This window comes from Amblyomma mixtum, chromosome 6 (genome assembly GCF_055824585.1).
Source record: "Amblyomma mixtum isolate Tamu chromosome 6, ASM5582458v1, whole genome shotgun sequence".
NCBI classification, from domain to species: domain Eukaryota; kingdom Metazoa; phylum Arthropoda; class Arachnida; order Ixodida; family Ixodidae; genus Amblyomma; species Amblyomma mixtum.
Genome location: NC_143017.1, coordinates 49669324 through 49685451, shown reverse-complemented (window position 1 = coordinate 49685451; position 16128 = coordinate 49669324). Strand labels below are relative to the sequence as shown.

The window sequence follows — 16128 nt, the reverse complement described above, 5'->3', positions numbered from 1 at the left end:
CTATAGCATTATAAAAAAAAGTTTTTTTTTGATTGGGTAATAAAATGAACACTCTAGTTAGAATCCATAACCCCCCAGGTCACCAAATAACCCTCTTTCTTTCCCTCTCCCCTCCTATGCCTGCCCTTCCCGCCTCATCCGCCCTGGTGTACAGTAGCAGAAGAATTATAGCTCGCGCCGGATACTCTGCCTTTCTTTGTAAATACGGCTATATTTCTGGCGAACATCCTATTAATTAAAACATGGAGGCTGTTGGTGACTAAGGTAACAACAGAATAGCGTTAATTCAACAATAACAGAGTGTAAACAGTGCAGTAACCAAAAATAGTGCGCAGAGGAATTAGCGCCAAATAGCCAAGAAGGAAATAAGCTCACTCAATGTCGAAGCAATAAAATCACCCAAAATTCCACGCTTCCTTACGAGTTCACCGTATACAACGGTCAACATGAGAGTTGGCGTGAGGAGCCGAGTGCCTACTTTCTCGCTCGCATGCGATCACATGGTGACACTTATAAAATGCAGTTGAATGGGTCCTTTGCATCCCAGTAAACAACTAGGCTATCTAGAACATGGTCTCCGTTTCTATAAAGGGGAGGGAGGCGGTACGTCCCGTGCAAAATAATTTTGACGGGACGTGAATTTTAGTCTGCAACCGCCCTCAGTAGTTAATCTCGCGATCCCCTGGAATAAGTACCCTCAGTTGGAGCGAATTCCACCTGTCCTAAATTAGTGTGTGTTAAAGTTTATATAGGTTAGCACCTTAGCCCCCCTTTCCCCGAACCTAAAAGAATAATATAAAATAATATATAATATTTGTATTATGGCTTGTGTTATGAGAGAGAGAGAGAGAGACTATTTAATGAAGAGCAGAGAATTTAGCCGGCGCTTAAAAATCGCTGGCATGCTACTCTGCGTAGGGAGGGGAATTTGGGAGATAAAGACAGAAGGAGAGCAGAGTGGAAGAGGTAAAAAAAAACGAAGATAAAATGCGGCCATGAAATGGGTACTAAGGATGCAATGGCGAGAATTGATGTAACCTATGGAGTGATGGAGTGCATAGTCCGTCAAATGGGCTGACGAAGTTCACTGCATGAAGAATGCATGAAGGTGACGTGCAAGTGAGTTTAAAGCTTATCAAGATGTCCAATGTCTTTTAAATATGTGAATTGAAAAGTCATAGCAAGTCTCTGTTGCCTAAGGCAGGCTAAGGGACCTAAAACTTTGTCCATTGTAAGAGGCACTGAGCAGAGCTTCTGCATGCAATGTTCATAGTACGCACGCTCGTTGGCATATGCAGGGCACTCAAGCAAGATATGCTCCACAGTTTCTATCGCGGCACAGTTGTCACAGTGCGGACTGTCCATTTGTCTAAAACGGTATCGTAAGCCGTTTGTATATGCAGCATTAAGACGAAGTCGATGATAAAGTGTTTCCAGATGTCGAGGAATTCTGGGTGAGAGTCTTGATCTAAGATGTGGGTCGATTGAGTGAAGAAATTGGTACTGATATGTCGGCAAACTCCAAAGCCGATACATTTCTTCGGAAGCAAAACTTTTGGCCACCTGGGACGCATCAGATTTCGTAAAAAAAGTTCTAATGTATCTCCGATGTTGGTGGCCCTTACGGGCCGCTTCATCTGCTTTTTCATTAGCCTGAATGCCACAGTGAGCAGGTACCCACTGAAATGTTATGAGTATTTCTAAATGACCCTATGCCTTAACACTACCTTGTATAGTTTTGTTCCTCAAACCTAAATTCGCGCTTCAGACTTTTTTGCAATATTGTTTAGTTTGTATTCTCTTCACTTCGAAATCTTGTGCAATGGTACTGCTAAATACACGCGTTAGATATTGTTTTAAATAACCCGTTGTGTATATCATTCTGTACGAATTTGTAAGCGCTCACTCCCTTCTCTAATGCCCTGTCAAGGGCCATGAAAGAACCTGAAATAAATAAATAAATAAATATTATCGGGAATAAGAGAGTAATAACTGTGCCTCCAGGTTCGCGTCAAACTGGCCAGAATGAAACTTCGCGGTCTGAACAAGCAATTAAAGAATGGCACATCTGTGTACCCTTCCTAGCTTATATGAGCGAATAGCCGAAGTGCACAGTGTTGGTAGCATGCGCCTGGTCTTTTTCACTGGCGGTGGCGGCCTCGTGCAGGGGCAACTACCTGAACAGCCGCGTGTACCTGCCCGGAGAGCCGTGCTCGCGCTGCCCACCAGGCACCCGGTGCGCGGGCAACAGAACCTTCGGGGGACACGACTCCGGATTCGGTGCCCTATGCAGTAAGAACCACTCTGCCATGCACAAGTAATTACGACATCGGGCGCGCATGTACAGTATTGGTGAAAAGTATCCGGACCACAGAGTTCACTTTTCTGCCCCCAGTCGAGCACTTCTAGCACCCCTCAAGCTCTGTCTCGGTAGGGTGAAGCACGAAGCCAGAATTTTGTCTTCGGCAGGGGCCCAAGTTAATTTCTTATGTCATTGGGAGGTAGGACATTTGGAAAAGGGTGGGGGGGGGGGGGGGGGTGCTGAGTCTCTATTTCGGAGTGAGAGGCCCTGGCTCTCCTCTTGGATGCACAAGGTAATTTCTCACGTTAATGGGGCGGATTCAGTCCCTGGGCGATGTGGAACAACAGTCCTGATAGTACATATCGGAAGGGGGGGACTGAATTTTGAGGGCCCTGGCTCTTCTCTTGGATACGTGCATGGTTTGCGTACTCTAATTCCAAGACCTTTTTGCCCTTCAGCAGCACAATAAGTGCACCAACCCAGCCATGCATGCCGCTCGAAGAGTCTTTACCAAGGATGCGTAATGTCATAACGAGATGCTCCACTCGTCGCCTGGTCAGCACCATATGGTGCCCACCTAGAGAGCGGGTGACTTCACGAAATTCTGCTTTGCTGCCTGCAGAGCTCATCAGGTAGTTCAGTGTTCTCTGAACTACCTGATGAGCGTGGCGGGCTAATTTGCATATCCGAAGGGAAGAGCACACTGCCGCGAGGACTCGAGACAAAGCGCACGGTGCTACGCAGCACGTGGGGCTCACGAACGGAACGCAAAGTGAACTCTCTCACACCGGCGTCTCATGACGTCATAGTGGGACAAGATGCGCCAGAGCCTGCGCTTGTCGCTGCTGATGGTGCCTGATATAGCTCAGACACGAGGGCGGCGGCGACAGCAGTTTTATAAGCATCCTCTTCACATTCCGGCTAACCAGGGTGGTGGCCATTATGGTAAAGTCTCTTGATAGCCGGCCGTTATTATGAAGACCACTTTCATGGCAAGCACGTATACTGATCTGGCAACGTCGATTGACTTTTTAACTTACACCACCATGGGCGCTATTACAGCAAAAAATGAGTTTTTTAAGTTCAAGGAGCTCAAAGGAATAGTATATTATTTTCAGAGATTTTAACATATCTTTTTTGTGCACACGTTCTGCCAAAAACGAGTGGTGCTGGCCACATTGTAACCTTAACGATACAGTGATGCCGCCTCAAAGGTTTAGAGTAACTATAGTGTTCTAGGTTGGGTATCATCTCCACTGCGCACTTTACCCTTCCTGTCGGATCTTCTATACAAGAAAGCGCTGCCAACGCAGCTAGCGGCCGCCAGACGCGGCCTTGGTAAGTGCGACTACTAAAGGCGCAAGTCGCAGGAACACAAAAGAGACAGTACTGCATATCAGAGGAAATGCAAAAACACCAAACACACTGCCTTTAATCTCGCGCCGTTTCTGCTCCGCCTTTAGAAAATGCCCTTCGTGCTGAATCCGCTCTCGAGGCTCCACTTCCGATTCGTTTCTCGTAGCTGGCAGATGCATGCTTCAGTGTCCTTCTATGCAAAGGTGGGCCCACACGACGGACAGAACTGCATTTCTAATCGGCGGATTCGTGGGTACCGCAGCCGCAGTTCTTAGTCCTCCCATTTGACGACTGCGGTTGAAGGACACACAGTGCGATGCGAATACAGAGCGCCGCGTCGCATGCGGTGCGCAAACTAGGAATATGGATTCGGTCAGTTGTTTAAGAACATATTAAAAGAGCTTGTATTATTATAGCTATATGCTGCAGGTAAAGTTACAGAACAAGAACGGAAAAAATAAAAAGACTCACGCTGACACCACGTTAAGATAGACCACTCAATTCACCTTAGATATGTTCACACCTATAGCAACTCATAAATTTTATATATAGATTGCAGTATAGGCTGACTTAACGAACCGTCTGGCGCCGTTAGTTAAACCGAGATTACCTTGTCCCCTCAAGGAAACGGCTTCTGTCACAAACACTATAAGAAGCTCACCCGTTCGGGAGTAGTATGTAGCAGCAGTACGATCACTATAACTTGGTCGCTCGAAGTGCACGAGGCCCAGCCGGTCTTGCAGCTGATCCGAGCGTTGCCAGCCGCTCCGCGAAATAAGGGGTGGAGAGGGAACATTTGTAATAACGCCACGGATCCTGTTCGCGCTGAAAACCGCACTATGCAAAGCGGTTTCGTTAAAGACCTCCCTGGGCCAGTATAATATTAGAGGGTCATTTTAAATTTCTTCAGATTTCTTTCTTTCTTTTTATCTCTGCGACTGGCTAAAGCGACGTGATGTCCCCATCAATGCTGGGCTTCAGCCAGTGACGAAAAGCAACGTTGGGCGTGGCGTCGCAAGAGCTAAACAAAGATCGAAACAAACGGAGTCATTTAGACGTCGTATTGATGTTTTATTGAAGCCCTGCTTCCGACTTCTCAGAATCAGACATATCTGTGTACGAAAACTGGCTTTAGTGTCGCGTCAAGGCCGATCAACAAAAAGAACCAATCCGCACGTGAGGAGCGTGTCGGTTGGCACAGTGACAAACCCATCTTGGGCTTAATTTCTAGCGGACGAACCCTGCGCAAAGTAACTCGATGCAATACTGTCGCGGGTGGCGGTGCGGCTCATACTGTCTGGCTGTAACCAAAACGGCAAGTTGACGAATGGTATCCGCCATTCCCACGTCCCCATTCCACGTTTCGTCCTCAGAGTCGGAGAGTGCTGATGGACCCCAGGTGGCGCTACCACAGGGCACCATCTTCTACTGCAACTTCCACGCGCCCCGTCTCGACTGTCCCATCAAGGAGGAACCCTACGGGAGCTTCCAAGTGCGTCGCCTCACGGGCGGTAAGTGGGCCGTGGCCGCGCAGCCATTCTCGCACGTACTATGCATGGCGCCGGCGCAATATCTTTCAGCCGGGGGCTGAGAGTCTGTTGCTACACACGTCGCGTAGGAAGCACCAGCACATTTATTTAAGATATACGTCCCTGGTTACGCAAAACATACAAGCGAGGTTCCCAAAGTACGCAACAGTCGGATTGAAACGCAGCACGTGCATGGTGGCTGGCGGTACAAGAAATAAAACGAAGTTCCAGTGAAGCAGCAACGAATTCTTAGACAATAAAACAGTCAAAAGGATATAACAATACTTGCATCTCTCGGTTTATTTTTTCAGTACACGCTTGCATTACAGCTCATACCAGGTCGGTTAAAGAGGACGATGAGATGTGTTGTTTTCAAGTGTAGGGAAACCACTGTTCGATCAATCAGGTTTAAAGCTAAAGAGGCTTGTGTCGCGTCATTCTCTTCTGCGCAAAATCTGTTATAGGTGGCGCTGAAGTGAGTCCGTGCCCGAGAAGACTGACGGTAGAGTTGCGCCCCGAGTTAATTACGATATCGCAGAGCTATTGTGAAATTAAATTACTCCCTTAATTGTTAAAAAAAACAATATTATGTATTCTAGTTCAGGAAATAGCTTGGCTATCGCTCTCACTTATTGCTTCGTAAGAGGACACTCAGTAAGAACGTTTCTCGAATAAGAGACAGCCGTCTATCGAAGCACAAAATTTCAGACTATAAGTGCTTCGCAAACTACACAAATTCACGCAGGAAACTTTGAATATCCAACACTCAGCAGTTGGAAATCGGAGCGGGTGGCACTTTTAAGTACTATCCTGCATCCCGCGGCGAGAAGAGGAAATTGGAAATGAGGAATGGAAAGGTTCAGTATCTCGCTTTCTGGACACCTCAGCCGCGCAGTCAGGTAGTGGATGAAGAAATGAGTCAAAAAGATGAGGGAAAGAGAAAGGCGCCGTAGTGGACGGTTTTCAGCCCTCTGTGGTTATTTGGGGCGGTATACGGTATGCAGGGTTTAACGCCCCAAAACTACACAGAGGAGGGGTAAATCCGGTCGCACGGCCAAGGGTGTATAAATGGTCCAACCGCCGCGAGCTTAGGTCTGCGTTGTCCTGGCACATTCAACGCATGCACACCGCGCACGCCACTGCGGGGATACCAAGCCAGGACCGCTGACGTGAGTCCCGTGGGGAGTTACGTCATGTCAGCTGTACTCAACGCATACCTCAGCAGCAAGTTCTGCTTATGGCAGCTGTACAAGTACGGATCACGTTGTGTCCCTGATCGGACCGCTCCCTCCGCGCCTCCCTTAGGTAACGGCTACCTGACCACCACTGTGGGTCCGAACGGGACGGCGGCCGTCACCTTGGACCGCGTGCTGGCCGTGCCGGACAACGAGTCGGCCTCGAGCTGCCTGCGCTTTCGGTTCCGCAAGGGTCCTTTCCGCGACGGCGCGGGCGGCTCTTCCGAGCTGCACGTGCGACTGCACGTGCTCGACCGGAAAGTGCTCAAGAGCAGCGCCCTGACGCGCCACTACTCCCACTGGACTCCCTACAGCATTACCATCAACAAGCCCATCCAGGTGCAGGTGAGTGAAGGAGTCCCGACGGAACTCCCTTTACACCTATGCTATCACAAAATGGGAGTCACTGAGTGCTCATGTCTTCGTATGAGTGGCACCGCCGAGGTGTGCACACCAAACCTCGCCGTTTATTGCGGACCCCGCGAGCCAAGTTCGGACGTCGCAGCTCCCTTTGCTTACATCTTCCCACACATTACTTGCAACAGTATATACCGTTACAGTGTACCCGCAACTGATACGACTACCATGTGGGGCGCTACCGGCGCACGCGTTCTATGATCACACCCCCGAAACTTCCGTGTTCACACAGGAGGCAGTGGTAAAGGCTTCTACAAGACCACCCTCCCCCGTTTTCAAATACTCCCCTTATTTTTAAAACTACGGAGGAGCTAGGCCCGACTACCATGATCCACTGCAGGTTTTAAGTCTTGGGCGCAGGCTACTTTTCGATCCCGTGAGACAACTGACTGACAGCTTGCACCTGCCGTCACGGGCGCCATGATGGTGTACCCAGTACATCTTCGACAGTGCCGGCCAGAACACATTTCGATAAACAAGTTGCAGAAACACAACCTTTTCGCAGAGCATTCTGGTTCTCCAGCGTAGATGCTGCTGTGACGTAGGGTGCAAGCTATGTACCAAGGCAATGCGCTTTAGCTCGTTATTCGGCGCTAGCAGCATGGTGCCACAGTAACAGCGAACTGCTGCCCCTCCCTCACCTCGGCTTTTCCGTGCGAAATGGTTGAAAGCTGCGACGCTGAAGCTTTCATTACAAATCCGGCTGTAACTCCTGCCCAGGTGTGCAAAAGTAGGTCGTTGACCTAAAGCCCCTGAAAGCTCTCTGTCTGCCACTTGTAGCGGATTATGCAGCCTTCAATGCACATTCCTGCCAACGCTACCAACAGCCTAGGGTATACTTTTGGGCGCAAACTTGAATGCTCAGAAGGAAACGCAACACACCGAACACACAGGACGCCCCGTACGCCCACAAATGCATCACGAACAGCCTCCAAGTCGCCCGGTTTTCTATTATTTGGAACGGAACCAGCGTCTTGCTCCCTTCTTTTTCCGCCACACAATTTAGCGCTGTGTTGGTGGCGCCATCTTGCGAGCTTGTTAGTGGGTTCAAAATAAGCGCGAAGATTGAACGTCTGCCGTCGTGTATGCTGTAACATCTGCCTTATCAAACTGCGCTAAAATGCATACGACAATGTACTCACTTAGGCAACAATGGCAGGCAACGAGGCGCGCAAAAAAGGCATGCATGTACGCATGAATTTATCAACTCAAGACTACAGCGCGACTTGCAATTGATATTAGGAGGAAGACTTTCCTTATTTATTTGGCTGTAGACTTTTGAAAACTGATATTTGTCGGAGCTCATTTCCTTTCCTCGTAACCTGACATAACCTAACGTTACCTAAACTCGTGAAGTTTCCTTTCCCTCGGAATCCAGTCTATTAGACTAAAAATTCAAGGGGAACTTTGGCGATATAAAGTGGGCGAGGCGAAAGCCTTTCCACGCAACTTGCCGTAGGCACGCACGAAGCGGCTATAGGGCGACTTGGATTGGCTAGTCATGACCCATGACTAACTAGCCATGACTAACTAGTCATGATTGGTTAATGACTAGCTAGTTGTTACTAATTAGTTGATGTTTGGGTAATGACTAGTTTGTCATGACTAATTAGTTGATGACTAACTAGTCATGATTGATTAATGACTAACTAGCCATGACTAACTATAGTCATCACTTGTTAATGACTAGTTAATCATGACAGATTAGTTGATGACTAACTAGTCATGATTGGTTAATCACTAACTACAGTCATGATTTGTTAATGACTAACTAGTTGATTACGGTTAACGTCTAGTTAGTCATGACTTGTGACTAGTAATGACTAGTTATGACTCACTTCAGTGTAACAGACGGATGGAGTCATGACCGCGAGTATGAGCCATGAGCCAAGGGTTACCTCATCTCCCGAACTTTCTGTGCAATCAGGTACCCAAAGACAATACCTACCCTGTAAATAAGCAATACCTGAGTAAGAACTGAATTGCTATCATGCAGTACACACAGTGGGTTAGAAATAAGCAGAGCATGCCTATCGAGCCAAGAAATTTGTGGTATTGTATTCTGTAGTTATGTTTGTATAAACTAGGTGGCGCTAGGCACGCGCCCTATCTGGTCAGCTGACTCGTACATCTGTATATATATTCATCATGAACTGCGAATAAAGGAGTTGGTCGAAGTACGTGGCGGGTGCTTGACGTGGTGGTGCTCCGGCTGCTCCGGCGCAGTCGGGCCGGGCAGTTCCCCAACGGTAAGGGATACAACAGTTGGCGACGAGGATGGGAAGTAACCGAACGCGGAAGCAATGAGCCTGCATCAACCGCCCGAGTTCCTGCCGACGCCCGGGAAGCCCGCCATTCCTTGGACGCAGTGGCACCACCTTTTCAAGAACTATCTCCTGGCGTCGGGGAGCGACGCTCACCCACCTGCGCGCCGTAAAGCTTTGCTGCTACACTGTTGGGGTGTGGAAGGCCAACGCTTGTACTACGCGTTGCCGGAGGATGATGATGATGAAAACGTTTATTAAAGCCTTAGTTGAAGGGAAGGCTGATCGGGTCCCTAGTCCGGGACGCCGTTGGTGAAAGCCGCTGCCCGTGCTCTGGCGACGAGGGCTCGTTGTTCCTCGAGGTCCGAGCTGGACAGGGCCGCCTCCCAGCCCTCCCGCGTTGGCTGATTTATGATCTCAATGCTGTCATTTTTCTGACAAGCCCATACCATGTGGTACAAGTTTGCCTTCTGGCCACAAAATTTGCACTGTGCCGAAAAGGACTCGGGCTCAATGGCGTGAAGCGTAGCTGGGTTATTGAAAGACATAGTTTGTAGCCTGCGAAGGTGACATTCCTCTGATTTACTGAGACCCTTAGCGGGCCTCGGGAGTGTCTGCCTTTCAAGGCGCAAATGTTGCAATATTTCTGAATATGTCGTTAGCGGAGAGGGGGAGCCAGAATCAGGAAGGGAGGACGTAGAAGGATGCCGGGGAAGAAAAGCTCGGGCCGAAGCGTGCGCGCGCTCGTTTCCTTCAGCTCCCTGGTGACCTGGTACTCATATTAATTCCTTCCGTTCAGCTGAAGTCCTACATTGACTAAGAATTTTGCAGGCTAGCGGCGTGATTATAGTTTCTATAAGCCGCCTGGGAATCTGTAACTATGTATTTAGATTCGGAGTGCGTTGCGGCTAGGGCTATCGCTACTTCCTCCATAGCCTGTGTATCCCCGTTACGAACTGAAAGCCCGTCCACGACTTGCATTTGGTGCACCACTGAGATTGTTGATATTCCTTGTACAGGACCCGCAGCGTCCACGAAGAAGGCTCCTTCTTTTGTTGAATAGCACTCGTTCATCTTCTTGCTCCTCGCCACTCGTCTAGCATGATGATGCTCCGGGTGCATGTTTTTGGGAAGCGGAAGCGTAAGGAATTTGCTCTTCCACTCTTTAGGTATATCTTGTCTCCCAGCCACTTGCTGCGGAAAGCTAATGTTTAAATCTTCTAAGACCCTGCGGCCAGTCGTAGTTGTGGCCAGTCGCACTACCTGGCTTGTAAGATGGGCGCTAATCAATTCATCAGCCGTGTTGTGTACCCCTAGTTTTAGTAGACGCTCCGTAGATGCTTTCATGGGTAGGCCGAGTGCCTTCTTATAAGCCGTTCGAATGATAACGTCCAGGTGGTTTAGATCGGTCTTCCTCAAACGAAGGTACGGGGCCACGTACACTATCCTGCAGATGACAAAGGCCTGTATTAGTCTAAGGGTATCCTGTTCTTGCATGCCGTTTTTCTTGCTTGTGATCCGAGATATCATACGGATGACTTGTTCGCACACCGTTCGGAGCTTGGTGATCGCTGCTGCGTTCACACCCTTGTTGTTAGTGAGCAGCCCCAAAATCCGTATTGTTTCCACCTCGGGAATAGGTGTATCATGGACCGAGATTTCCAGCGATGCAGTATCCCCCTTCCCTCGCAGGACGAGGAGCTCCGACTTGTCCGGGGAACAGCGCAGTCCGCATTCTTCAGCATACTTTTCAACCGTACTGGCAGCCTCTTGGAGGGCCTCCTCCATCTGTCCCATGTTTCCCTCCGTTGTCCATATGGTTATGTCATCCGCGTATAGGGCGTGGCGGATTCCCCTTATGGCATTAAGTTGTTCCGGCAGGTGCACGAGGGCAACGTTGAAGAGCAGTGGAGAAAGGACTGCTCCCTGAGGCGTCCCCCTGGTGCCCATGGGTATCGCCTCGGACCTCGTGTCGCCAATCCTGATGTGCGCTTGCCTATCTTGCAAGAAAGCCTTGATGTAATAGGAGAAATCGTCGACGCCGCCTACAGAAGGAAAGGAAGGAAGCGATACGAGCGACGAGTACGATGCAGCTGTGGCTACGTTGGACGCTTACTTCACTTCTAAAACGAACGTCGTCGTGGAGCGGCATCGGTTCGGACAACGCACCCAACTGCCCGGGGAGACTGCAACAGCGTTCGTCACAGCGTTGCGTGAGCTGGCATTAAGTTGCGACTTCGGTAAGCAGGCTGACGATTTTATTCGTGACCAACTTGTAGCGAAAACGTGCAACCCTGTTCTTCGGGAACGCTTACTGCTTGAAGGCACTTCGCTCACTCTTGAACGTGCACTGGCTATTGCAAACAGTATCGAAGAAGCCACGAAATACTCACTTGAGCTGCAGTCATCGGCTGCGAGCGTTCAAAAGGTCGAAAAACATCGGACGCCATGCCGCTCAGAAACGCAGTTACCGCGTTCGCAGCAGCCAAAGTCCTGTTTCCGTTGCGGGTCTTCAGGGCATCTTGCAGATTCCAAGACGTGCAAGGCGCGGGGTAAAACATGCAGCAAATGTGGCAAACGTGGACATTTTCAGCGTGTCTGTAGAAGCGGCATGCCTGACGAGAGGGCCCTTGCTGTCCGAGAAGTCGACACCTGCAGTGCATCCGGCGATCTCAACGTGTTGCTTCTCGACCGGCAGTGCAAAGGAGGGATACACACAGAAGTCCTCGTACAATATGTTCCTATACGTTTCCTCGTAGACACGGGCTCTGCTGTCTCCATTCTGTCGAACGCCCCGTATTCAAGGTTGAAACGCTTCCCTTTGCAGCCAACATCAGCGTCACTCTACGATTTCTCTCGCCGCAGAATAACCATCCAGGGGTGTTTCACGGCGCCAGTCATCTTCCAGGATCGGCAGGCCGACATTCTCTTCTACGTCGTCAAGGACGGTACTGACATTCTCGGCATCGACGCTGTCGAAACGCTGCGTCTGCACATCAACGGTACGTCATTGCAATGCACCCATATTACGCAAGCGCCAGAAGGCCTTGACCCTGAACTGTTTTGCCAGTTTTCACACTTGTTTGATGGCAAGTTAGGGCTTGCAACAAATTTTGTCCATAAGGTCAAGATAAGAGAAGGAATCACGCCTGTTGTTGCTAAGTTGCGGCGTTTGCCATTTTCAATGCGAGACCGAGTACGCGAAGAGCTGCAGCGCCTTGAGCAAGAAGATGTCATAGAAAAGATTGACACGTCTGAATGGGTGTCTGCAATTGTAGTAGTTGCAAAGAAAAACGGCAAGATAAGAATTTGTGTCGATCTGCGCGAACCAAACAAAGCGATTGTCGTTGACAAATTTCCGCTGCCGCACATGGAAGAACTATTGCAGAAACTTCATGGCGCAAATTACTTTTCAAAGATTGATTTAGCAGCTGCATATCACCAAGTTCTGCTAAGCCCTGAAAGCAGGGAACTGACTACCTTCATAACCGATAGTGGACTGTACAGATTCAAGCGCGTCTGTTTCGGTCTTGCATCAGCACCTGCGTTTCAGAAAATGATGGTCACTATTTTGCAGAACTGCAAAAACACTTTGTGCTACATAGATGATGTCATTGTGTACGGAAGCACACGTGAAGAGCACTTCAAGAATTTGAAACAAGTTTTGCACTTGATTGCAAAGGATTGAAGCTGAATGACAAATGCATTTTCAATGTGCAAGAAATCGACTTCCTTGGTCACAGGATCAGTCACAAGGGAATACGCCCCTTACAAAGTAACATTGACGCCATCAAGGCTGTGCCAGCCCCAACAAATGTCGGTACTCTGCGCTCATTCTTGGGCATGGTAGGCTACTACGCCAAATTTATGCCTGTCTATGCGGTGGTTGTCGAGCCTCTTCGCGAGTTACTACGTAAGAATGCCACATTCACATGGAACCCTGCAAGACAAGCTTGTTTCGAGCAACTGAAAAGTTCCCTGGCCACAAGATGTTTACAGCTATTTGATCCTGCGGGTGACATTATTGTCACTACGGATGCCTCATCCATTGGCTTGGGAGCAGTGTTGCAACAGACAGGGAATGATGAACTGGTGACGATTGCTTTTGCTTCTCGCAGGCTTACTCCACAGGAACAGAAGTACTCTGTAGGGGAACTGGAAGCCCTTGCTTGCTTGTGGGCATGCGAATATTGGAGAGTGTACCTTTGGGGTCGTTCATTCGTACTGCGCACCGATCGCCAGGCTCTGGTCACACTCCTTAGTACAAAGGGAGTAGGTCGCCGACCGTTCCGGATTGCGAGGTGGCACGCCAGGCTGTTGGCATACAACTTCACGATTGAATTCCACAAGGGTGACAAGAATACTGTTGCTGATGCTCTTTCAAGGATGCCCCTACCAGGTCGTGTGGAGGAAGAGAAAGAAGAGACTGTTTGTGTTGTCTCAACATGCATTACTCATGAAGAGTTTGTCATTGAAACGATGCAGGACCCGTTGCTGCAGCAGGTTATAAAGTGGGTGACTTCAGCATGGCCCGCAGTGAAGATGTTGCCTGCCGAGGCAGTTCCGTTCTACCGGGTGCAGACTGAGCTCTCAGTCGTTGGAGACCTCCTGCTTCGTGGTGACAAATTTGTAGTGCCTTCGTCCCTCGTAGCACGGCTTCTTGACGCAGCCCACGAGTCTCATCCGGGAATAACGAGGACAAAGCAGCGACTACGTGAGCAATACTGGTGGCCTGCTATGTGCAAGCAAGTAGAACAATTGATTGCATCCTGCGCGGTATGCCAGTCTGTTTACAAGTCTGCAAAACCCGTGACCCCACCTCTGCAGCCAATTGCATTCCCATCTGCACCATGGCAGAAGCTAGGCATCGATATTGTGGGCCCTTTTTCCGAAGTGCCGGCAGATTGCCGTTTTGCCATTACAGCCATCGATTACTACAGCAAGTGGCCTGAGGTTTGTTTCTCAGCAAAAGTGACAACTGCAACAGTCATCTCCTTTCTGCGAAGTATCTTCAGCAGGGAAGGATATCCAGACGAGATTGTGAGTGATCATGGTGCTCAGTTTACAGCCTTGGAGTTTGACAGTTTTCTCAAAGAACGTGGCATCGCTCATACGTATTCGGCAGTCTATCATCCGCAAGCTAACGGGCAGGTAGAGAGGTTTAATCGAGTACTCAAAGAGTACGTTCAAGTCTGCACACAGAAACATCGGCCTTTGAAGGAAGCTATCACCGAATACCTTGGAGTCTACCGTTTCACACCGCATGCGACCACAGGAGTGAAGCCTTCAGTCCTTCTTCACGGCCGTCATCCAAGAACAAAACTTGATCTTGTAGGAGCGCCAGGTAAAGAGTTTTTTCAAGATCCGCAGGCAGCGATGAAGTCCATCCGCAGCAGAGTAGCACAAAAGCAACAAGCAAGCAAGACTTACACTGACCGTCGACGAGCTGCGAAGCACTCTCCATTAACAACAGGTCAACCGGTGAGAGTCAAGTTACCTGGTCACGTGCCTAAGGGCGCTTTGAGCTACTCAAGTCTATTCACCATTGTGGACCAATGTGGTCAAGATACCTACAAGCTCAATGATGGCCGCACATGGAATCGGAGTCGGCTGGTACCTTGCCCCCAACCAGTTACGCCAACTACAGTTCCGAAAAGTTGTTCGCCTGAAACAGCAAAACCACTTGGCGAACCACAGCAGGAGAACCACGACCCACCTCAGCAGCCATCTGTTCAGACGCCAGTTGGAAGGGACGTTCCAGAACTGAGGCATTCGACGAGACAAAGAAGACCACCAGTGTGGTTTAAAGACTATCAAAGACATTGAGTGTTTATTGTGTTTTTCCAGTGTTAGTTACTAACTTTTTTTGAGGGTGGAATAATGGGGTATTGTATTCTGTAGTTATGTTTGTATAAACTAGGTGGCGCTAGGCACGCGCCCTATCTGGTCAGCTGACTCGTACATCTGTATATATATTCATCATGAACTGCGAATAAAGGAGTTGGTCGAAGTACGTGGCGGGTGCTTGACGTGGTGGTGCTCCGGCTGCTCCGGCGCAGTCGGGCCGGGCAGTTCCCCAACGGTAAGGGATACAACAAAATTGCTTTTCGATGCGGCCCGTGCGATACTTGCGGACTACAGCGCGGGCAGCGCATTTGCCTGTGCAGTGAGCTGCACTGCACGCCATGTATGCATGCAGTGTGCTTGTCCGCGTAAAAAATGAAAGCGATCGCATCTTACATCTTTGCAGCTGACATTGGAGCTGAAGGTGGATGAGCAAAGCGCGCCGCAGTATTTCGACCTGACCGACGTCCTGCTCGTCAGGCAACCCTGCTGAGGCCGCGCCGTGCGGACGACAGACGCAACGACCCTGAGCTCGGCGCGAAGCACGGTGCAGCCGTTGTGTCGGAGTTCGCTAATGAATAATCAAAGGCGCATGATCACCGATTGACCTGTGTATTGCGCCTTTAGAGCCGCACACGGGGTGTCCGGAAAAAAAGAGATGAAAACCCGGAGACACAGTATACTGCCTCAAGTATTCTGCACGCACATTTTACAGAATTGCACTATAGTTCCCCTTCTATATAATGATCGGCATCCGCATGCGATCAGACGTGGCGATTAAATTAGACGTATTCGATCCCCTGCCCCATTCACGGTTTCTTTGAGGAGCGAGAGGAAATAATTAAACGCATATTTTTCATTATAACTGCTTTTCTAGAATACAGTTCGATATTTCTTTTGCACACACGATGTAGTGGATGGAAGGAGTGTTTTACCGCGAGCTGTGTATGCTCTACCAATTTGACGTCAAACAGCCAAACAAGACTATACACTGAGCTCTACTCTAAATGACTGATGTACGTCAACTTTAATTAAAAGCAACTCCTCCTCGTCGGCTTGATTGTAGTGAATGCCTGACGTTTCGTTTCCCCTTGCTGCGTGTTAAAATACTCCTGTTTTCGTCACATTGTCCGCCATTTTTGGGGACCCGCTGCGCGGCGAATACCTACCCGTCTGACTAA

At 49.3% G+C, this 16128-nt stretch overlaps 1 protein-coding gene across 1 annotated transcript in view; it reads left to right on the top strand.

The window, feature by feature from the left end:
* Positions 1-16128, top strand: part of LOC149339046 (venom allergen 5-like) — a 27429-nt gene extending 11301 nt beyond the window's left edge. Inside the window, exons 5-8 of the mRNA XM_089547869.1 lie at positions 2168-2292; positions 5032-5169; positions 6493-6767; positions 15354-16128. Of these exons, the coding sequence (XP_089403995.1) occupies positions 2168-2292; positions 5032-5169; positions 6493-6767; positions 15354-15440 (625 nt within the window). The 3' untranslated portion in view covers positions 15441-16128. The remainder of the gene's footprint in view (positions 1-2167; positions 2293-5031; positions 5170-6492; positions 6768-15353) is intronic.